The 23,215-nt window shown below is 46.3% G+C and overlaps 1 protein-coding gene across 4 annotated transcripts in view; it reads left to right on the top strand.

Moving 5' to 3' along the window:
* The window catches only part of Sh3gl3 (SH3 domain containing GRB2 like 3, endophilin A3), a 129,165-nt gene extending 106,406 nt beyond the window's left edge, over window positions 1-22,759 (top strand). For all 4 annotated transcript variants that reach the window (XM_021166935.3, XM_021166936.3, XM_029480166.1 and 1 more), the window contains 3 exons: window positions 2,055-2,158; window positions 3,214-3,323; window positions 22,127-22,759. In XM_021166935.3, coding sequence (XP_021022594.1) covers window positions 2,055-2,158; window positions 3,214-3,323; window positions 22,127-22,335 — 423 coding nt within the window. In that variant the 3' untranslated portion in view covers window positions 22,336-22,759. The remainder of the gene's footprint in view (window positions 1-2,054; window positions 2,159-3,213; window positions 3,324-22,126) is intronic.
* Window positions 22,760-23,215: the final 456 nt, after the last annotated feature.

The following is a 23,215-nucleotide window of genomic DNA, read 5'->3' as shown; positions in this document are numbered from 1 at the left end:
GACCGAGATAATCCAGTTTGGATCTGACTTGCCTTCATCTGACTTGCCCTCAGTAGGAAGAGCTGAGTCTGGTAACTTTGCTGGGCACCCCCTTATGTGCAGGCACCACGTGGAGTGCTGATGTTGCTGTCTCCCAAGCTTTTAGGGGCTCTGGGATCTGTCGCCTTCTCAAAGTCAGCTGTCAAGGGAAGGATTCCAGATGCAGTTCCAGGTTGCATGATCTTAGCTGTCAGAGAGCATAGTTAGTGTGACTCCCACTTCCACGTGCATGATATTTGTGAACTGCACATGCACGATCAGGTTATTCACCTGGTTGCCTTTAGCCCTCTTTGAATTTTGCAGATAGATGGCTTAGTTAAAATGAGGCTCAAAACAGACACCTTGCTATTTCTAGAGACAGAGAGGTCACGGCGATTTTCACAGAGCGTGCAGCTGTAGCATTGCAAGGGAGCAGTGCTTTATTCTTAGCAGAATCTGCCATGATCATGTCAGGCTGTGGTGCTGGACTTGTTCAAAAGTGTTGGTAAAAGCCAAAGAGGTGAAATGTAAGAAATCCTTGGGATTTTGCAGGGCCCAGGCTGTCCTTGTTTTGTTTATTGGGTTTTGGGAAATGGAGGGCCAGGGCTGTTTTCCTAGCCACAGAGCATGGTAAGGCAAGCACAATGCCAGGGCTTTCCTTAGTCATGTGTGTGCCCACTGCATTCCTGGCATGAGTGGGCTCTGTGTATGTTGTAAACACACATTGAAGCTGTGTTTGTAAAACGTGGGCAGGAAGAGTTCTCAACAATACACGAACGCAAATGGATCTGTGGAAGGCAGCAGCTCCCCCGTTGGCTCCTCAGGGAGAAGCAGATGGCGGAGTGAGGAACAACCAGACCCTGCCTCGGATGGTTAGAATGCTATGTAAGAAAAGGCTGCTGGGGCGAAGCCTGCAACGGGCCGTTTTGATTTGTGTCTCTGTGGAGAGCTGGAGGTTTTGAGGTTTGGGCTGGGAATGGCTGGTTGAGAGGAATTACCTCAGTCTTTGGGGGCTTGCTACAGAAGGTTCTAGAAATAAACTTAATCCTGATTTGCTGTGGTGGTTCTTCAGCCCCACTGATGCAGGTTTCTCTCAGGTCCTTCTTCAAGCTTGCAGCTCTTCTGGACCTTTCTTACAAACTGCTTCCAAACAAAACCTCACAGCACCTGAGGGGAGGAGGAGGCACTTCAAGGCCAGCCTTGGCTATATGATTGGTATGAGGAGAATGTGGGCAACATGGAACCCTGCCGTAATCCTCTCCCCATTCTCCCCTACCCCAAGTGCCACTGTAATCAGCCACTACCTTCACGAACATGCCAGTTTGTGGGAAAGAGGAACAATGGAGTCTCCATGCTCATCCTTTCTGCTGTATGTTGCAGGGAGGATGCTTTGTTGGGTGGCAACAGAAACGCAGGGAACATTTATTTGCCCTGGAACAGGTGTGAGTTGCCTTAAGTCCCCAATTTCTCTGAGTATATATTAGCTGACTTTGTCCCTTGTTCTGGCTTAACTAGAAAGTACTCACAGGGACATTTCCCTAAGCAGGCGCTCATGCCTACCATTGGTTTCATTTACAGTTGGGAAACTCTTTCCTGCCATCTTCAGAGCCATGACTTTTAGAACATTAAGAAAAAAAACCACTCAGGATATAATTTTATAACCGTAAAAGAGCGTCACTGGACCTCCTTTCCCTCAGTCTCTTTTCCATTTTTGTCCCTGTAGTTCTTTTACACAGGAACAATTATGGGTCAGAATTTTGACTGTGGGATGGCAACCCCATCCCTCCATTTGATGCCCTGTCTTTCTACTGGAGGTGGGCAAGTTACCGCAGATTCGGAATAACAAATCAAACTGACAGCTCTGATGTGACCCTCATGATCCTAAGGCTCCAAGATGGGATGAGATGACATGGACCAGGGCACAGACAGTTGCCAAGCCGCCTTGCAGAGCTGGGCTGCTGTCACTGGCTTCCTGTTTGCTCTGGGTATCCCAAGGGCTCTGGCCAGCATAGAGTAACTTTGCACTTCTGCCACAGGTAGAGCAAGTGAGCCAGCTGGCTGTGTTTGTAGAGGCGGCATTAGACTATCACAGGCAGTCCACAGAGATCCTCCAGGAGCTGCAGAGCAAGCTGGAGCTGCGGTAAGCACCTTTGCCTCGCTCAGGCAGCACGGAAGCAGCCAGTCTCTGTCTTGGTCTCTTAGCTCCTCCTTCCAATTCTGTTTGACACTTTCTCTAGTCTGCTTTCAGGTTGGGTATGAGATGAGGCCAAGATAATATACATGTAGCTTAGAAAAGGGCAGAACTGGGTAAAAGGTTGGAATGGCTTTTCTTTCTATTATTACTGGTACTCCCTTTTTGTGCCCCACATGTAGAGCACCATGGCTTATCTGTCAGAAGTCAGCTCCTGTGGCTTCCTGGCTGACTTGGGTTAGTTTACCTGTTGAGGGGTCGAGTGTATGCTCCATCCCCAGCATCTAGGGGTGGGGAGGAAGCCAGCAACACTCAGAACTTTGTAAGAGCCATGAAAAACATTGCCAGGCTGTGTTCATATGGCAGTCAACAATATACTTTGAATAATAAAGAAATAGTCTTTGTCTTGGGGCTTTCATGGTCAGTGCAGTTCCTACTTTCTGAAAATCAGTAATATCATTTGTAGTGCATGCAGTAACTCTCTTAATTAAATTACTGGGCTAAACCTACCGTATGTTTTGACTAGGCTTAATAATAGAAAATTGTTTTACATAGGTTTATGGTAATGAATAAATTCAGAGGGATTTTTTTTTTTTTTTGCTTTAAGTAGTGCTGTAGTTACAGAGGGAAGGCCATCCCTGAAGCATCCATTTCTGTAGGCAGGTGGCCATCTAGGTATCCTGTGAGCACATTTGGATGCAGAGAGGAAGGAAGGCAGCTAACCTAGGGGAGTACCCACTTGCTAAGCCTTGAGGACATAATGAGGACATCTCTTTCAGATGATTTTCAACTAGAAACCCAAGTACATAGTGGAAGAATTGCATGCTGGTCGTATCTCTGACACTTTGGGCTCTCTGAAGTCAGTGTACACAGTCCCCATGCTCACTCCCACTCCCAGCCGGTCTGGTCCTCAAGAAGAGTGAAGGCCTGTGGAGACTCTGCTGTTTGGGACAGAGATCTGACTTGTTCCCCCCGCATCCCCCCCCCCCACATGTGTGTTACAGAATATCTCTTGCATCCAAAGTCCCCAAGCGAGAATTCATGCCAAAGCCTGTGAACACGAGTTCCACAGATGCCAATGGGGTCGGACCCAGCTCTTCATCAAAGACACCAGGTAAGCTCGTCATCCCGCGTGGGCCATGTGGGAAAGCCCTGAGAGACCAGTGCACTGTCCTTGGTCAGTTGATGAGTTCCCTCCTTTCCCAATGCCAATAGTCATGTGTTCAAAATTTGAAAACCAGTCCCGAGAAGATGTCCTTTGTGTACCAGTGCCACCTAATGTAGTCGCTAGGCTGTCCCTTAGCTAGAGAACCACAGTTGCTATGTTATCTTTTATATTTAAAGGTTTTAACATCTTTCAGAATACCTTCTCAATTGTTAGGCAGTTTTAGTTAGTGCTCTCTGAGCCCCTGAGGTGTGCCTGACACCAACTACAGAACTGTACTCTTAGATTTTAAATACAACCTAGAGTAAAGCTAACCTAGAAAAGATTTTTTCCCGTGCCCTCTTTATGATTTCCAACTGTGTCTGGTCTCCTCCCGCGGCATAGCTTCTCCCAATGACTGTGTGTGAATATTGTCCTATCTGTGGTTGGCACATGTATTTCACATTTAACATATTAAACAAAAGTAACGTTTTGTTGTGCAGTTTTCTTCCCAAAATGCATTGCTCTTTCTTGTGGTTATGCCTGTGTGGTACATAGGCCCGACCCACTGTGTTTAGCAACTTCATGGTTTTGCTTGGCACCTGTTAACTGCAATAGTGTCTGCCCTTATCTGCCTCTATCTGCAACTAATCAAGACTTTCTAGGGACGAAATTTCTGAGCATCAAAGCCAGGGGCTGGGGCTTGGGCTGGGGCTGTGCTGTTGGCATTTAAATGATGGTGGATACTGCCAAGTGACACTCAAATGGTGGCTGCTCTTGCTTTTTTATTTTAGCCACATTGATGAATGCTGTGGAGAATCACATGCCTGTGAGTCTGCTGTGCCTGTTTCTGGGTGAAACATCTTGTCAGGTCTCCACCCATTTTATAATTGGATTATTTCTATATCTACTGCTGAACTTTGTCAGTTTTTTACACAGGCTAAATAGAAGTCCTTTGAAATTACTTGTAGCTTTCCATGCATTCTCTCTGTGGCTTTTTTTTGTATTCTTTGAATGAGATCTTCTGTGTGTTTGGTGTGGAGTGTTGAGCGCTCTCTGCCTTGGATGCTGAAGACTATTCTGAAGCCCACAATTGCACAGTGCTTCTGTTTGTACAGATGTGAGACTTGGGTTGGTGTCACCCACCTTGCTCCTGACGCTCAGGGGTTTCATTACACTCATGGCCAGAGAAGCCGAGCTCTGCGTGGTCCCCAGCTTTATCACAGGACTTTTTTTTCTTTCAATGAAAACTCTAAACTACCAGTGTGATCTGCATCTGTCTTAAATAGGAAATGGAACTTGGGAGTTACAGCAGTGAGGACCAGCAGGTCTTTCTCACCCCCAGACTCAGTTCTTGCTCCTAAAGAAACCACTCCCTGTTGTGTTTTCCACTCGATTGACATCTATTTGCATAATTGAGAGTAAGAAGTGTGGATGACTCTTGTGTTGCATTGAGTCACTCATGTTCTCCTGATGCCGCCTGGGGCTTTAGCTCCTTCACTTTCCCATGCACGCTGCCCACCCAGCTTACTTATAGTCACCATGGAAAATAACTGTTTTAAACATGACTCCCTTCATGTTTGAGGACTCAGGAGTCTTAAAATCCCCCACCTTGTTTTTCCTGCTCAGCACACAGTTGCCTGTTTCCCACTGAAGTTACAGCTGAATTGTTGCAGTTAGAAGCCAGGTGTCAGGGAAGTGGATCTCTGTCCCTCCATCTGTCTCTCTTTCTCTGTCTCTCTGTCTCTGTCTCCCTCCTTTCTCTCTCTCTTTCTCTCTCTTACACACACACACACACACACACACACACACACACACACACACACACACACACACCATCTTTTGTGCTGTTTCCATAGTCTTCTTTAAAACTCTCATGTCCCCAGGGCCAGTCTGGGCCATACATAGGTTGGGATGGATTAACAGTCACAAGATTCTCCTTGTCACCCTGTGGGTTTTTTGTTTTTGTTTTTAAGATCTGTCTGGTGGCCTTTTCCTGCACATCTTACTTTTAAAAAATTGTTAGTTTTTAAAAAATATTTATGTACTTATTTTATGTATATAAGTACACTGTTGCTGTCCTTAGACACACCAGAAGAGGACATCAGATTAGGGTTAGGGTTAGGGTTAGGGTTAGGGTTAGGGTTAGGGTTAGGGTTAGGGTTAGTCGTCTCTCCAGTCCCTGTTTTTATTTTATGTGTATGAGTGTTTTACCTGCATGTATGCATGCACACCATGTACATGTAGTGCCTGCAAGTGCCAGAAGAGGGCATCAGATGCCCTGAGACTGTAGTTAACAGCTGTGTCCTGTTATGTAGGTGCTGGGAACTGAACCTGGGTCTTTTGTAAGAGTACACAATGCTCTTAACCAGTGAACCATCTCTCTAGCTCCTGCCTGTCATTATAAATAAAATTAAGCAGAACAAACAGTTCTGCAGTCTTGGTGTAGACATGTACTTTATAATCTATAATAATGATCTGTAGTGTTAGGAGTAGACACGTGGTGTCCCGGGAGCTGGGGAGCTGGGGAGCTGGCTCACTTGTCTGGTAGGCATGAGGACTGGAATCTGGACCAGGAGGGCATGGTGGGCCCACCTACAATCCCTGGCCTTGGGAGATGGAAACGGGCTCTTCAGAGCTAGCTCACTAGCTGGACTAACTGAATCAGTGAGATCTGGGTTCACATGAGAGACTCTGCCTCCATATATAAGGTAGAGAGTGATCAGGGAAGACACAGGGCACTCTACTGTCATGTGCACATGCACCCCTCAGGTGTATTCACACCCATGAGAACATGTATGTACACATTCATTTATATCATACACAGACACACATGAATACACACACAAATACAGACAGACATGCACACACACACACCTACATCTACACCCCATGGCCACATCTCTGAACTCTCTAGCTTCTTTGCCAAGGTTTGCAGTTCTGTGTCTTGGAGCCAGGCCATGTCTTTTCTCTCTTGGGGTTTTGTTTCTGTTTGCTGATGACTTTCTAGGTTTGTTTGTTGGCCTTTCCAGGTGAATTTTAGCATTAGTTTTCCTATCTCTATAGAAAGAGCTCATTCTGATTTTAATTTTGTATGGGTAGAATCTACAGATAGCTGTAGGGGAATTGAGGGCCCAATCCTACAGAATGCTCTGGTCTGCACCACAAACGGTCTAGTTTTCATTTTCTGACATCTTTCATTGTGCTCAGCAATGTTCTCTTGCAATCACAAAAGTACCCAGCAGACGCAACTTAAGAGAAGATAAGTTTATTATGAGTGTTTTAAGGAGGTTTACAGTCCCAATACTGTTGTGGCAGAGACAGGCAGATCCCTGGAGCTCCTGGCCAGAGTGAGACCCTGTCCAAAATAAAAAAGGTGGATGGCTCCAGAGGAATGGCACCTGAGACTGACCTCTGTCACTAATGAGCCAGTCCACATAGGTACACACACTCCTACACACATGCACACACCGGCATGAGCATGACCCTCCCTTGCACAAGAAATAATTTCATTCTCTCTAACCCATTTCTTCTGCCAGTCACTCTATTTGGTTCAAATAGTCGATTTCTATGAATTTTACTCTGTAGCATATTGTTTGAAACTTGTCTTGTGGCCCAGAGCATGACCCATCTTGGCAAATGTTCTGTGTGCCCTTGAAAACAATCTGTGTTTCACTCTTTCTGGTTGTTCTGAGTGGCAGGCCAGGTTAGACCAAGCCCTCTGCCTCTGTTTCCTGGCTGGCTTCTTGCCTTTTTCTGTTAATTGGTGAGTTAACTGAGAACGGCAGCTGTCGGATGTTGGAACGCTGGGAAAGTGGGTCCCATTCCTTCCTCCTCCTTCCATTCTCACTGAGCCTAGAAACTTAAATCTAGTTCCGCACATCGTTGATAAATATGGAAATCTCTATTACCTTAAACACCTCTGTTATCTTCCCTCAGATTTCCCCCTTTAAGCTTCTATTGTTAGAGTTATGATTATTATTACTGGTGTTTTGAGGCAGCATCTCACTTACACCAGATTGACTGCAGAATTATTCTGCAGCCCAGGATGATCTTAAACTCCTGATCTTCCTGCCTCCTCCTCCCGAGGGCTCGGACCACAGGCCTGTGACGATCTGTGTGGCTTTGGGCTCTTTCTCTGTGTCTCTGTTGTGTCTTCCTTTCCATAGCTGAGGAGATCTCACCTTGGGCCTTCTCTCTGTACCCATTCATTTAGGTTTCATTTATGCTAAATGCATGCACTCGTGTGCACGTGCATCCTAGTGATAGCCTCCTTCTGTTTGAGAGTTCCTGGTGTGTGGTCTGCTTTCAAGGTTGTCACGTGTAAAACTTGGACCATAATGCTTTGCTGTGACCTCACAGGCATTAAGGGCTGTCACACCTATTAGACACACATCCTCTCCATTGCCGCCTTCTGAGTTGTTGTCTTTGGTTGCAGGTTTTATTGTGACAATGCCTGGCTTCTGGCAACAGTTTTTACACTGGGGTAATAGTAGCCGCTGTTCCCAAGAGACTCAAGAGGCAAAAGATGGAAGTCTAGACATAGTTTCCCCTTAAAGAATTGAACATAAGTGATTCACCTCACCTCTCTCACCCCACTGGCCAGGGCTTAGTCACATGACCCAGCCAGCTACAAAGGTAGGAAGAGGTGAACTGGAGACCCAGATCTACCTGCAGTTCTTTCACTATTGAAGAGGAAGAGATGGGGTGGTGGGGAGTGCGCAGATGCCTCATATATGTTCTACAAAGTTACTGGGAGAACATGTCTGCCCTGTTGTGACTCACTGCCTTCCGTTGGTGGCTGCAGGCTCCATTTCTGTTCATATGTGGCACTTGGGCACAATCTTACAAGCATTGGGGGATTATACATTAGAATCACTGAGGCATAGGCAGACATTTGGTAGAGGGCCAGACAGTAAATATGCCAGACTTATGGTCTCTGTAGGGCCATGTGGTCTCTGTAACAGCTACTGAACTTTATTGTTACGTCATCTGAACGTGTCTATAGATAAGGGAGTGAGCTCACCGGGGTTCCATTCTTACATCATTTGGCTCACAGCCTACAGTTGCCAACCCCTGACACTGCTCACTGGAAAGTCAGTGTAGCTCTGTCAGGTGTCTGTGCACTTCAGCGGCTTCACTTCTGAAAACACATCTTTAAGAAATATTTAAGCACAGGATATTCTTGTAACCTTGTTGAGTAATCTCTACTAAGTTGTATAGGAACACCCCGACGGCTAGTCATTTACTTGTAAACATTTTGTCCATAGTCGGCTAAGTGAGATACCATTCATCTACTGAGTTGTCATGATGTGTGGAGTATACAGAAACATGAACAGGTATGAAGTAAAATAGAAAAGAAAGACAACATTAAGTAGATCCCATGACTGCACGGCTGTAAACAGGCCAGCACATAAGCTAAACTAAGTGGTTATCGGCAGTATTTATCTGGTTTGAAGATAATCTTGAAAATTGTATTTCAGTAACACATATTTGCATAAATGCAAGAAGTCATTGGCTTTGGAGAACTGGCACTGGCACTTTAGGGAAGTCACATACCCTGTTAAACTTTGCCACTTTCTCTGGCTTCCGGGAAGCTCACTGGCCCTTGAGCAGACTGCTGGGGATAACTGCAACCTGCTCTGCTGGGTCAGTGCCAGCGTGTGTCTGCCCCTAGTGTCTGCCCCCTTGCCTTCCTCTCTCAGAGCTGTGGTGTCTGGATACAGTGTAGAGTTTTGTACATTTTCTGATTTGCCTATTTCTAGCCTGACATGAATCTTTCTTTGGATACTGATTTTTCTGGAAGCCTTTTTAACCTTTCTGTTTAGAAAAATGGTGGATATAAACAAATGAACTAAAAATCTTGAAAATGAGTACAGTCCCAGGCTTCAGTCCAGTAGCAGACCCCAGCCGTCCACTTACATTCCTCCCTGCCAGCATCCGAGCACAGGGTTGGTTCTTAGAGACAGGATTCCAGGACCTAGGATAAAGTTCACCCAAAACACAGTCTCCTGCCGGCTGCCAGACCAGACCTGGCTTTCCTTTGCTTCAGTCTTTCACTGGCAATCTGGAGAGCATTGAGTTCCACAAGGAATAACGTATTTGGATTAATTGTCAGAGAACAGCGTGGGGCCCTTTGCATCTGGAGTGCGTGTGTATGCCAGCATCACTGGTTGTTGCTTTGTGCGTGGACCTCTGAACACTCATGTTGCAGAGAGTGAAAGTGAGAGTGAGACCACAGCACAGTGTGACGATGCTGGCAGCCACACCACAGATGGCATGAGGTTGGGCAGTCTGCCGGGTGCATGCAGCCATGATGCTACCGTACCGTACCACTGTTTTACAAACGAGTATGTGAACTCTCAGTGAGGTGTGCACCCACAAGCTCAGGCTTAGGAAGGCAGAGGCAGGAGGAATGGCCAGCTAGTCGTGCAGAATCAATGAACTCCAGGTTCAGGAAGAGACTCTGCTCCAGAATTAAGGTGGAGAATGATAGAAGGAAGACACCAGACATTGATCTCTGACCATATGCAGGCATGCTTGCATGCACACATATATACACACATATACACGCATAGATTTCTTTCCTGCCCACCCTGCGAGCACGCACGAGAGAGAGAGAGAGAGAGAGAGAGAGAGAGAGAGAGAGGGAGAGAGAGGAAATCCTAGCAAATGTAACCATGTTTAAGAGCATTTGGGATGCTTGTCTCAAGGATGCATGATCATGGGTGTGTGTGGCCAGTGTGTGGTGGCTAAGGACATCTGCTGCGTGCATCTGATTTGGTGGCAGGGAACCAGAACAGGACAAAGGAACCCTTGGCTTCCATACCTAGACTGTACACGTCCAAGCTTCTGTCCCTTCTCCTTGGCCAGTAGCTCTGTCCCTAGGCAGATTAAATTGTAAGAAAAGTAATACCCTGCTGGCTTTTATAAGAAGGCCGAACCCAGAAACTCAATTCTCCCAGGCGGTGGGGTCTCCCTAGTGACACTGTGGCCATGTGCCTGTGCCAGCCACTTCCTTGAAGGTTCGTTCCCCGACGGTAGCCGTGGGGTCTCCTTGTCACACATCGATCATTGAGCTCTGCTGATTTGTAGATGGAATTTTCGAGTGTAAAAGGGCCCTGCACTGTTTGTTTCCCAGGCACAGTTTCAAAAGAAAATAGCATTTTACAGCCTGCATTAATGGGAAATTACTTTCCATTAGGATTCTGAATGATTTGCCTATAATGTTTATAAAGGAAAGGAAAAATGTCAAGCATTGCACTAACAATTTTAAGCAAAGCTCTGAAGACTTTGCCAGAAACAGATTCCAAGAACATTTTCTTCATCATTTCTTCTTTCCAGAGAAGGAAAAAGAGCAGAGCCTGCTGAAAGGATGTAGGTCAATTAGGCAGACGACGGTGGGGCTGCGATGGAGCCCCCTGATAATGTCATTGCTAGGTAGTTGAGGGAGCGAAGGAAGTGAGCCAGCTTGGAGGAGGGGACTCACCGCAGAATGAGGGAGTACAGACAGAGGCCAGGAGAAACGAGTGTCTGTCCAAGCAAGCCCCTGTGCACAGGGTCATGAGGCCTCATCAGCTCAAGCTGCCCCTTTGTCCTGAAAGAAGAAAGGAAGCCAAGGAAAGTCCTTGAGATGAACTCTGTACCTGGGCAGTTCTCAGAATCAGAAAACAGTGTGGCACTTGAGACCTGTGTCCCCCCCCAAACCCTCCTCACCCCTGGGATCTTATGTGAGGCTCTGAGCTGTCACTTATTCTACAGTAAAATCCAGGCCAGGCTGTATTTACCTTTTCACTGTCTGTATACTTTAGCAGTGCTGGCGTTCTTGGGGACGGCTTTAATACGGAATCAAGGACAGGCGGGCATTTTGAAAAGAGTCCACACCCCAGCCCTGGCTCAGGCATCTCTGTCACAGCCTCAGATACCTGTTATTCGGTGGCATCTGTTTGTGAAGCTTTCTTTTTTTTCTCCAACTGAGATTTCTGAAGGTCCTAATTAATATTGTGACAGCTAAGGGTTCCCAGGCCCCAGGCTGAGATCCACTTCACTGCGTAGAGAAGAGCGAGGGTCTTAACTGCAGTGTGCTGGGGGCCTGTCAGAGCAGGCAAAGTAAATCTTTCAGTGCCTTGCGTTAAGACAGTCTACTTTTCGCGAGGCATAAAAGAGACTTTATAAACTTCTTGACCCTTTGAAGGCTGCTCAGCAATAGTCCAAGCTATTCCTCTTGTGGGTGCCAATCTCCAGGGATCACATTGGAAAATAAACATGTGCTCAGGAGGGAAAGGCAGGGCGCACACGTTCTTAAAAGAAAAGACACACACTTTGCAATAGGAGTATATACATTTATTGACCTAAGTTTCCGAAGAGGAAATTAAAATTTCACAGAGTCCCGGGGGTGGAGTTGATTCAGTCAGCAGGTTTGTCCTCTCTCCCACCCCCACGCCTTCCTCCCTCCACATACTTTCCTGTAACTTTCAGTAGTAGGTCTGACTTAAATCATTGCAAGGGTGAGGTGACCAGCGGGACAGGAGTCCCGCATCCGTTCAGATGCTGGCAGTCAGGGCCAGCTTCGGGTACATCTCTTAGGCTCTCCAGAGGCTGAGTGAAGGCACTGGGCTCCTGCTCTTAGGTGCTCTGACCTTCCAATGCTGTCTGTCAGGCTTGTGTCTTTGAGTACGTGGCATCCTTAACATCTTAAAAGTGGACAGGTGGAGCATTTAGTATTTCCTCTACTGAAAGGTCATTATGAGAACATAGATGGTAAACTATTTTGTCCCCAGTCTGTAGCTGCTGGTATGGGGAGTAAATGAGCCCTTTGCTGTTGTCCAAGCTGAAGGAGGCTTTGGAAGAGAGAGGCTTTTGCACTGTAGGGAATGGTTTCCTGGAATTCATCTACAAGCTCGGCCATGGGAGTTTCTGAGAGCCATAAGACATGGCCTCTCACCTAGCTTTGGGAGTCACGATAGAACGTGGAGGAAAAGGCTGTGTGATGGATAATATTATTCTCAGATGCAGAATATCTTATATGTGTATGTATTTTATAACAACATGACTAAGCTGTAAGCTAATATTTCAAACATCATAGTCCAAATATTAATATAGATATTAATTTTAAAAAAATATTATAGAAGTCCATTGTCTCTGAGGATAATGAACAGGGAGCAGCTGTATAGCATGATTCCAGGGAACTGTATGAACACACACACACACACACACACACACACACACACACACGCACGCCCCTGAGGTGCTGGTCGATGGCACTATCCTTTGTTGGAGAATAAGAGTGGGATAGCCATTAATGATTCTTAGAGGGACTTGAAGCCCTATACTTATGCAGACTCTCTTGATTTTCTGCTGTTAGTGATTAACCCGCGCCATACAAAGCATGGACCGGGTTATACTCGAAGGGGTCACCAGTCAGGGAATTTGGGTAAATAAATGGGCCACAGCTTCTGCAGTACCTGCATTAGTCATCCTGGTAGACAACGCTGACCATTGTCAGGGTAAGGCACAAACTTTATTTGTTAAACCCAAGTGACACACCTGTGTGGATGGTGCAGGGTTGGTATAAGGTTAAAGCAAATCACAGGGCTTATTTCTGTAGACGAGGATCATGAGTAAACCGGATTTCCCCGACAAGTCATTTCAATAAATCACTCAGCAGTTTACAGTGTTACCCATCATGGATGAAGATGTAAAATGCATGTCGTATAATCCCAGCACTTGGGAGGAAGAGTCCAGAGGCACAGCCTAGGAGGCGAGCTGGGGTGGAGACAAGCCAGAAGTGGGGGTGGAGGAGGGGCGAGCTGGGGTGGAGACAAGCCGGAAGTGGGGAGTGGAGGTGGTTCAAGGAAATCGAGATGCTGGTGATCTAATCCAGAGCTTGGACCTAGGGACTGCTAGCTTCTGTCTAGTCTAATGGAGGTACACATTGTAATTTAGATATAGCGAAACAAAATTTTGTGAGTATCAGGATTATACAACAGTCTTGTATCTTAGCCTGCAATGGGGAAAATATTAGCTTCAAAAGAATTTAGAACTAAACCTTGAGATTATAAATTTTGGAGAGGGAGCCTTTCTAAGCACTTTCTAACTCAAAAGAAATAGGTTGGTATAGGTTGAGCGTGGTGCATGGCCTATAGCGGACACTTGATGGTTGCACATGCGCCTGAGTTAGAAATGCACTTGAGCTGGGTGTGTGGCTCAATTGACAGAGTGCATACCTAGCATGCATGAAGATCTGGGTCAGAGCCCCAGTGCTGCATAGGCGGGGCCTAGTGAAATGTTGCTATAATCCCAGCACTTGGGAAGTAGAGTCCAGAGAATCAGAAGTTCAAGGTCACCCTCAGCTACACAGGGTGTTTGAGGCCAGCCTGGGCTGGAAACAAAACGGGAGAGGAAGTGGGTAAGAAGAATGAGGGGAGACAGTGATGGGAGGAGAGAAGAGAGGAGAAGAAAAAAAATGCTGAATGATGTCTGCCCCAACATGTTTAGGAGACAGATTGAGTCAAACTCTTCAGGTGTAGTCAAATCCTAGGTGACTGTCTTGTGGAAACCAGGTTTCCAGAAAGACACTTGGGATCCATTCCTGACTGGAGCACTGCTCCTCTCTACCTGCCAGGCACCGTCTCCAAGCTTTAGTGACCCTGGGTGTAGCTTAAGCACTAAGGGGCGACTACTGAGCATTTGGACTTGAGACAAGGAAGCGAGTGGGAAACAGGTCACTCCCACCCCCAGGCTCAGCCAAGAAGGATAAAGGGAGCTTGAGGGTCAGAGGGCACTAAGTCCCATCTCTGTCACTGAGTCCTTCCGGGTCCTGAAGAGCAGGGATCATAACTTCCCACTGGGTAGAACTATTCTAAGGATAAAGGTGAAGCCTGTAAATTAGAGGTGCTGGGCACAGTGCTTGCTACCATGTAAGAGCCCACAACGCAGCCACGGATGATGCTACATAATCGGTTATCTGCTTTCCCATGCCTACTGCAGACTGAGAGCAGCAGATTAGAAGGGCCCGAGGGACTGCTTCGGGAAGTCCACTGGCAGCAGGAAAAGGGACAGGTCGCAGCCCGGCTACAAGGGAGGCAAGAACAAAGCTATATATATATGTATATATTTTTAAAAAAACAAACATTTTTTCTTTTCAAAAAGACACAACACTTTGGGGCATTTACTAAAAGACAAAGTGTTCTCTGCAGGTCGGAGGCTTCCTGGAGACCCTACCCCTTGTCCTTCCATAGGACTGACAGTAGGTGGTCTGAGTTCTCTCTCTATCCCACTGACTTCCAGAAAGTAGGGGTATGTGTGTGTGTGTGAAGGGGTTCAAGTGTGCCTTTCATTGGTAGTGCTCAGACTGAGTGTTTTCTGAGTCTTGCAATCCCTTGAGTCAAAGCCAGAGGAGGAGAGGAGGAAGCCCCAGGAAGGTAGCTCAAGATCCGGAGTGTTGGAAGATCTTCAACTCTTCACACTGAGAAGAGAGCTCACCACTTCCCTAATCTCCACCCCTTCTACATCACCCCCTCAGTGTCGAGTGTGCATTCAGAGCATCTGAGAACAGTGCCCAGCCTGAGGGAGGGGAATGAAAGAGGGAGTCGGGAAAGGAGAACCAGCCAGGTCATGCCATTCCAGCAGTCTCCATGCTGGCGACTAGGGAGAGGATGCTGTTTCAAGACTGCAGGCTCCAGGCACAGGAAGAAAGGGCAGAAGCCCCATTAGGGAATGCTGTTCCTCAGGGTGGGTAAGATCCAGGCAGAGGATGTTCCCCGCTTTCCTGGGCCGGGGAGCTCAGCTGAAGGGCAGGGATTGGCTCAGATACAGAGAGGGCTTGAGGGTGGCTGAGGCATGGAGGGGATAAACCTTACTCAGAGATGTGCAAGTTAATGTGGTCCACACAGCAGGCTGCACCCAGGCAAGGGTCAGAGCCTTTCCTGTCCCTTACATTGAGGGAAAATGGTAGTAACTAGTCATTAAATTAAATTCATTGTCTCTGAGGCTGAGGCATGGCTTGACTCACTAACACCTGAGAGGGTTGAAGCTGGCTAAAATGAGAGATTATGGGATGGGATGGCTACTACACAAAAAGGGAAGCGGTCAGAGTTGGGTATACCAGTGACACTTCAGAAGGAGCCTGGCAAACAGGGTTGAGGTGGAGCGAAGGGCAGTGGAAAGAATTCTCCTGGGGCTGAGATGGGACCTTCTGTTGTTAGAAAGTGGACCACATCACTGCCAAGAGGGAAGTGAATTTTGTTTTAGGAAGAATATGGTTTCCATCTTTATTGTATGTGACTGAGAGAAAATACTCCCGCTTCTCTCTTGCTTCTAATGGTGTGCAGCCGAACTAGAATAATAAATGTTTAAGAGGGATGCTCTCCTTTTGTCCGTTAAAATAATCTTTGATCCATGACATTCATAAAGACAGGTTGTGTTTCCCAGCTCTCCTGCATGCTTCATTAAGGCCTGGTCTCAGGCAGGAGTCAGAGAAAATATCAGGGGTCTCCAGAGGGTGGGCAGGAGGGTCTGTGGCCCTCCATGGTGTCCTGGGCGTCTGCTTCCTGTTCCATAGAGCACACAGACCCATGCTCCAGAGACAAACTCCTGTGCACGCTTTCTCCACACTTCTGGGGACCAACAACTGCGTGCAAATCAGCAGGGATGGAGGCTGCCCAGGGTAAGACCACAGATGCTGGTTGGGAGCCATGCTTTTCTTACCAGTTTTGTAGGGAGGTGTTATGTCTGGCAGTGGGAAACCAGGCACCTTCCATAGGAGAATCTCAAACACTGAGAAAGCAGAGATTGTCTTCACTGGCTGCATGTTCCATCTTCTGGGGCCTGAATTTTGTGTCCTGGAAGGCCCAGCCTCTGTGTCTTAGGTAGACAGATCTGTTATTCCTCTACTTGGGCTTGCTATGAGTCTCCATTTAGACCAGCAGCGGAAACGGCTTGATCTTTTTTCCGTTTCCACTATTTGCCAAAAATGGAATGAGAAAAAAATTAATCTTTTTTCCATTTCTTTTAATGGAAAAAAATAATCTTGCCATTTCAAGGTAACTTGGTCTCCTCCAATGAAAAGCATAGATGGCCTAGTCATTATTCACTGGATTCAGGAAATCACTGTAGTGGTCAAAGATGAACCCCCTTCTTGGAGCTGGTGGCTTTCCTTAATTGTTTGCTCATCCTCAGTCACCCCGAGGTCCTGTCCAAATGTATGGGGAGCTGATGGAGATTGGAGGTTGCACATGTGAGGCTCCTGTTCACTGCGAGGTCTCCAGTCACAGAGCTCCATCTGATGTCTCTTACCCCAGTCCCACCTCTGAGAGGCCAGGTCTGTGTATGTATCACGCTGTACTGGTGGCCTGTGGACCCTCAGTGCTGCCACACTCTGGGGAGTAAGCAGTGCTTGCCTCAAGCCCCTCTTTGGTTTCATGACACCACACTTCCCTAGCTCAGAGCACTTCCGGAGCTGCCTTGACCCAGAGTTCCAGTGGGAAGTGGGGCAGATGTCATCCTGTGGTTGTAATCGAGGAAACCTTTCCATGCTGTAGGCCACTGTCTCCTCTCTCCAGGTCTCTCCCTGTCTAGGAAGAACTTCTACCTCTTTTCTAAGTAGCAGGAAACAGCCTCCCCATCTCCACAGGTTGGAATAAAATCTCTAGGATCTGAGGTCTTCAAGCTTTGGTTCATTTGAACCAGAGTCTGCCTCTTTCTTACATCTTACAAAATATGCCCGGCCCCTGGCATGAAACCCTGAATGCCTCGACTCCCGCAGCATTTTACAACTGAACTTTGCAAGCTACCCACAGACTGTGTGGTTCATGCCCAGGCTCTATGCTCTCTTTGTTGAAGGGAGGCTTACCTGGTTGACTGCCCTGGTTAACAAAAATGACCCAGAATGAAAAATGTATCAGAAGGCATTTCAGAATGTTGTGCTGCCACAGGTGTGGTTCGGGCCAGCTAGCCCAAGTTCTGACCAGTGTGTATCACACGTGTCTGTTCACCTGGGGGTTGTGCTTGGTATTGGGGCAGCACAGGAAAGGTGTGGAGGTCCCTAGGTGCATGAGTCAGGGAACTCCCTAGGGAGTCTTTCTTCCCAGTGGTTTCATGAGAGGCACACTGTCCGGTTTTTATTCGCTGGTACAGTGCCTCTCTTGGCATATCAATGTGGGCAACATGGCGCCGGCCCTTGCCTGTAAGGAATAAAGTGAGAAGTTAGTCATGTGTCTGTCTCGTGATTAGTTCAGCGTGTTAGAGTGTGTGTGTGTGTGTGTGTGTGTGTGTGTGTGTGTGTGTGTGTGTGTGAGAGAGAGAGAGAGAGAGAGAGAGAGAGAGAGAGAGAGAGAGAGAGAGAGAGAAATAGAAGTATGCACTTACAGGTTGGCTTGGACAACTGTCTCCTACTTAGAATGTGTTTTGGTCATCGAAGGTTGCTGATTAAGGAAAACTAGATAGCAAGCCGCACAGTCAGTGAGATAGCCCACACAGTGCCTCAGCAGCATCATAGAGTGAGCCTCACAGTCAGTGAGATAGCCCACACAGTGCCTTAGTAGCATCTAAGATTGTATAGAAGGTGGCCTTGAGTGAGGTAGGGTAGGCCATGGTTTGGGGTCTGGAATCCTGGTTTCTTTCTGACTTGATATCAGGCCATTGTGACCTCTTCAAACGGGAGGGTTTGTGCAAGACCCCCAGATTGCCTTCTGCCCAAATGGTGTTAGAGGAGATGCATTCTGAGCCAACCATGGCATAGCTGTTCTGCCTGCTTCCTCTTCAGGTCCATCTGCTCGTGGCAGAAATGTGGCAAGAACCTGATTGTTTCACATGCCACACGGAACACCGTTGTACATCAGCAACACTAATTTTGACCCACAACTCCAGGTTTTCAGGATCCAGTCCTACCCACCGTCATTATGTACTATTTGACCAACGGAAAAAAATGAAAATTCTCTGCTGGAAACTCAGTTTCCTAGTGTTTTGAAATCATTGAATGTTATTCTATCCAAATAGAAAATAGTGGAACTAAGCCCCAGTATTTAAGTTTGTCTCACTGTCCTTCATCATTACAACAAAAGGGGGTTTACACTAAGGCTGGGGTAAATTCTCTCCTGGAAGGAGCCGTCCAAATGCCACAAACATCTTGGTGGTCTCCGATCATTAAGTAGATAGATGCAGAGGCTGGTTAGTCTACAGGTGACCTGAAGGGAGGGAGCTGCCTCTCAGAAGGAGAGGCCTTGCTATAACTGCTTCCTCTTTCTCCAGCAGCTCCATACACCTAACTGTGGATGCAAGAGAGGCTGTGATGCTGAGGGTTCTCAGTCCCCCTCCCCTCGGTTGGAAAGATCTGGGAATTTTGAAATGATAACTTACATTGTTGGAGCATCTCTCTGCTCTAATAGGTCTGGGAGTCATCCTTGACCAACTGCAGAAATACTCAGATCCAGTCTCAACCTTTCTCTCTTGTTAACCTTGGGTGAGCCCTGAAGCTTTGGTGAGGAAGGGATACAATCTCCTAACTTCATCTCTCACGTGAAGTCTAAAGGTGGGAAGGGAGGCCTTGTCTTAGTACTGTTCTAAATGCTGTGAAAAGACACAACGACCTAAGGCAATGTGTAAAAGAAAGCATTTGGGGCCTGCTTACAGTCTCAGAGAGTTAGTTCATGACCATCATGGCAAGGAACATGGTGACAGGCAAGCAGGTATGGCACTGGAGCAGTATCTGAGGGGTTACATCCTGGCCTGCAGCAGATGACAGAGAGAGCAGAACCAGGCCTGGTAGGCACTTTAGAAACCTGAGTTCACCCCCAGTGACATACTCCCTGTAATAAGCCATACCCCTTAATCTTTCCTAAACAGTCAACCAACTGGAAACTAAACTTTCACAAATGTGAGCCTCATTCAAACCACTACTGGCCTAATAGCAATAGAGAAAAAGAAATAAGGCAAAATGGAACCCATAAAACTGAGTGGCAGAAGAAAAAGCATGTCAGATATTCAGTCAGAATACTGGAAATTGGTTTTGCTCTGGGAGCCCCCACTCCCTTTCTAGAAGTACTGCGGTGGCTCTGGAGCCGGCTAATGACTATGGCCTTCCTCTGTGTGCATAGTCCGGGTTGGGTTTAGCTTCCTTCCATCCCTTCCTTAGAGACAACCTTGGGCTTACCAGCGGTCCATGTGCCTAGCCTTCCTCTAACGAGTGTTATCATCACCTTGGCCAAGGTTCCTAAGCTCTTGTCTGTTATTTCAACTTCAGTTCTTCACAGAGGAGTGTGGGAACCTCTGAGCTTCTGAAGGGGCTACTGAGAGCCAGAGCAGGACACCAGGCCTAACCCTAGGCATGCAAAGTCGTTATCTTAAGTTAGCCAGGAGACTGCCCTATATTCATGAGCTTATATGGTTGGGAAATCTGTGGAAAATCTTCAGAATATCTCAAAAACAAAGAAGAAATATTTACCTCTAAAAAATAAAATCAACTAAAGCCTACTTGGGTCATTTCACTTTTAAGTTATAGACATAAAAACGTTAACATAGTAGCCAAGTCAGAGTCAACACATAGCACTTGAATTGCTGTGGCCTTTTCAAATGGTTAGTGATTTGAAAAGTCTCATAAAACTTATTTTACTAATACTTAGAGGAAAAAATACCAAGTATAATCTAGTCAAAATGGAAGCTCTGCAGTGGCACTCAAGTTTATCCAAATGTTTATGAGACAGTCCAGGAAATTCTCAACGAAACAGTGTCCAGGGACTTGCCTTGCTAGTTGTCAACATCTACTTTAAAGCTGTAATATAAAAAGAGATATGGTACTCTTACCAAATGGATCAACAGAACTGAATTGAAAATCTCAAAATAGACCACAGGGCTCATGGTAATTAAATGGTAAAGCCAGATATGATGGCACCTGTCATCCTAACCCTTGGGAAGTGGAGGCAGGAGGGGCCCTTTGAATTCAAGGCCAGCCTGGGCTATATTGGAAGAGATCCTCAACAAAAATATATAAAAGCAATATTTGAAGTCAGTGAGGAAAAAGGATCATTTTAAAAATGCTTCAGCATCATTAAAATGCAAATTCTTTTTGTCAAAATCTAAATGTGTTAAAAATAAAAATTATAACCTGAAAAAGATTAAAAAATCTGAAATAAAATTCTGTACAGTAACCATACATAGCCATGGAGGATAAAGAATGAATAAAAAGCCTCATTTACCCCCCTCTACTGTCCCAGAGTTATATATCCCATAGCAAAATAGAACACCTACTATGTGCCCAGTTACCAGCACAAGCTGCAATCAATCAATAAATAAAATATAACATACAAATTAACAGGGAATAGTTTGTACCAAACTTGGTAGATAGAGGTCCAGTGCTTGGAGTCTATAAGGGCTTCTAATTTTTAAATATAAGGGTATAATATTAAATTGATAACATGTTTTAAGCATCTTAGAACACTTCTTATTCTATGATGATCAAATCCTGTTCTGGGCAGTTACTATGAGGGGAGAATGCACATATTTGTGTATATGTATGTCAAGAAATGCACACACTACTTTCTTTAGATTTATCTATGAAAGTTGAGAAAGTCTAAAGGAGAAAGGAAGAGGAAAGAGGGTATGAGGAAAAATAAGGGAGGGAACAAGGAAGAGGAGATATGAGAAAAGAGGGGGAGAGATAGGCCAAGGAGACAAGAGGAAGAAGGGAGGAAGGGAGGGAGGGAGGGAAGAAGAGGAGATATGAGAAAAGGGGGGAGAGACAGGGCAAGGAGACAAGAGGAAGAAGAGAGGAAGGGAGGGAGGAGGAAGGGATAGAGAAAGGAAGGAAAGAAAGAAGAAAGGAAGAAAAAGGAAAGAAGGGAGGAAGGGAGAAAGGAAGGGAAGGAAGGAAGGAAGGAAAGGAAGGGAGGGAGAGAAGAGAAGAAAGGAAGGGAGGGAGGAAAGGAAGGGAGACAGGGAGGGAGGAAGGAAGGGAGGGTTAAAAATGTTCAGTTATAGATCTGATAGGTCCAGGAATGCTCAGAGTGACTGCTGTAAGAGAGGGCAGCGATAAAATTGGTACAGGTGGCCGCTGGCCAGTGGCTGATAGTTGTGTATGGGGTTAGTTTCACAGTACTAAGTGCAAGAACATTATTTAATGAAAACAAACATATGGAAATATATTCACAGATATATTCATACAGACACCTGGTCTTCCCAGGCCTCACACGATTATCTGAGTTAATAAGTTAGAGTTGACATGTCCCAGATCTGCACACACACTTTCTCTCTTACAGTGACATGTTTCAGTCTTTTAGAGGAAACTCATTGTGAGAACTCTAGGCTTGACCCCATTAGCCAGCTCTGTGAACATTTGTGTTCCTGTTGTGGTTCCTCTCTTCTTGTCCTCATGTTACCACCTCAGCACTTCTTGACATGTGTAACCTCAGCTTTGTCCGTTAGCGTTCCCAAGTTCCATCCAGTCACTGTGAAGAAAGGCAGATCACAAGAAGGCCTTGTGATTTGCCTTTCTCCTTAAGCTCCTGTGCCCAGGAGAGATGGGCTGGACATATGTCCTCCTCAGAGGGCTTAAAAGACAGGCACTGTGTGCAGGGGGGGAGGGGGGGTTGGCTAAGGCAGCTGGGGAGCTGAGGAGGCTGGAGGCGGCCAGGGACCACAGATCACAATGGAAGCAAATAAGCAGTGGAAGGAAGGCAGCCTTGGGGTAGGCAGGAGCAAGCACAAGCTTGTCCGCCATCGTCCTTTTCTGGGTGATCTGTCTGTTAACTGCTCTTTTTGTCTCCATATCACATGGACAGGTACTGACACTACTCCTTCGGACCAGCCCTGCTGTCGTGGTCTCTATGACTTTGAGCCAGAAAATGAAGGAGAATTAGGATTTAAAGAAGGGGACATCATTACATTAACCAATCAGATAGATGAAAACTGGTATGAAGGGATGCTTCGTGGGGAATCCGGCTTCTTCCCCATTAATTATGTGGAAGTCATTGTGCCTTTACCTCCGTAAATGTGTCTTTTGGACCTAACTTCAGAACTGAAATGAATTGGCACCAGTGCTCTCTCAGTGTGGTGGTCTGTGACATCCTCGCTCTCTGGCCCACTTAATCACTTTTGTATGTGTGTTTTCTTTATAATGTATTTTGTATCAATTTAATTTGTATAACTGATTTCTTTGTCCTAACTCATAAAAATAGTTTTCTTCTTGTTCTAAAAAGTCATTGGTTAAATGTATTTGCTTCCTGTTGCTAAAACAAGTAAATTGCGCCCATTCGAATGGCCTGGGTAGTCCTTGACTGCAGTGGGAACGTACCCTTTGCAGCCATGAAAGCTAAAGGTTTTGTTTCCTGACATTATTGATGGCCTCCGGTCTTTTCCTGTTTTAAGCTTACCTGTAAACAGCCCAATAAACATGACACACTGTGTTCATAAAAGACTGGTTATTTTTAATGTCAAATTTCTTTTTTAAGCTTAGACTTCAGGGCAAATCCTTGGCTGGCCTGGGGTCCCAGCTTTGGTCCTTAGATGATGGCTGCAGATCAATGCCAGCAGGTGGAGTGTGGCTCTTTAGTAGCTACCGATCTACACACAGTACATCCCCTTCTCAGCCCGAGATTAGGAAAGCTTCCTGCCTGCTGGTAAGTTCACTCAACGGCCCAACTCGAGCTTTGCTATCATGATGAGCAGGTAGGTTTTCAAACAGTCCCATTGTGGATGCTGAAGGCTGGCACAGTCTGTGGCTGAGTGTGCAAGAGCCTACGTCTACAGAACTAGCCCTGGCCTTTCCTCAAGAATGACCTTGTCACATGCTGTGGCTCAGAGGAGTCAAACAGCAATCCCACCACACAAAGAAGAGGCAGTTAATGCTCACTTTGTAGAGAAGCGGAGTC

Source organism: Mus caroli, unplaced genomic scaffold (genome assembly GCF_978045245.1).
Source record: "Mus caroli unplaced genomic scaffold, Mus_caroli_1 scaffold_8, whole genome shotgun sequence".
Taxonomy (NCBI): Eukaryota; Metazoa; Chordata; class Mammalia; order Rodentia; family Muridae; genus Mus; species Mus caroli.
Note: the sequence above shows the minus strand (reverse complement) of the source record. Positions and strands in the feature narration are given on the sequence as shown.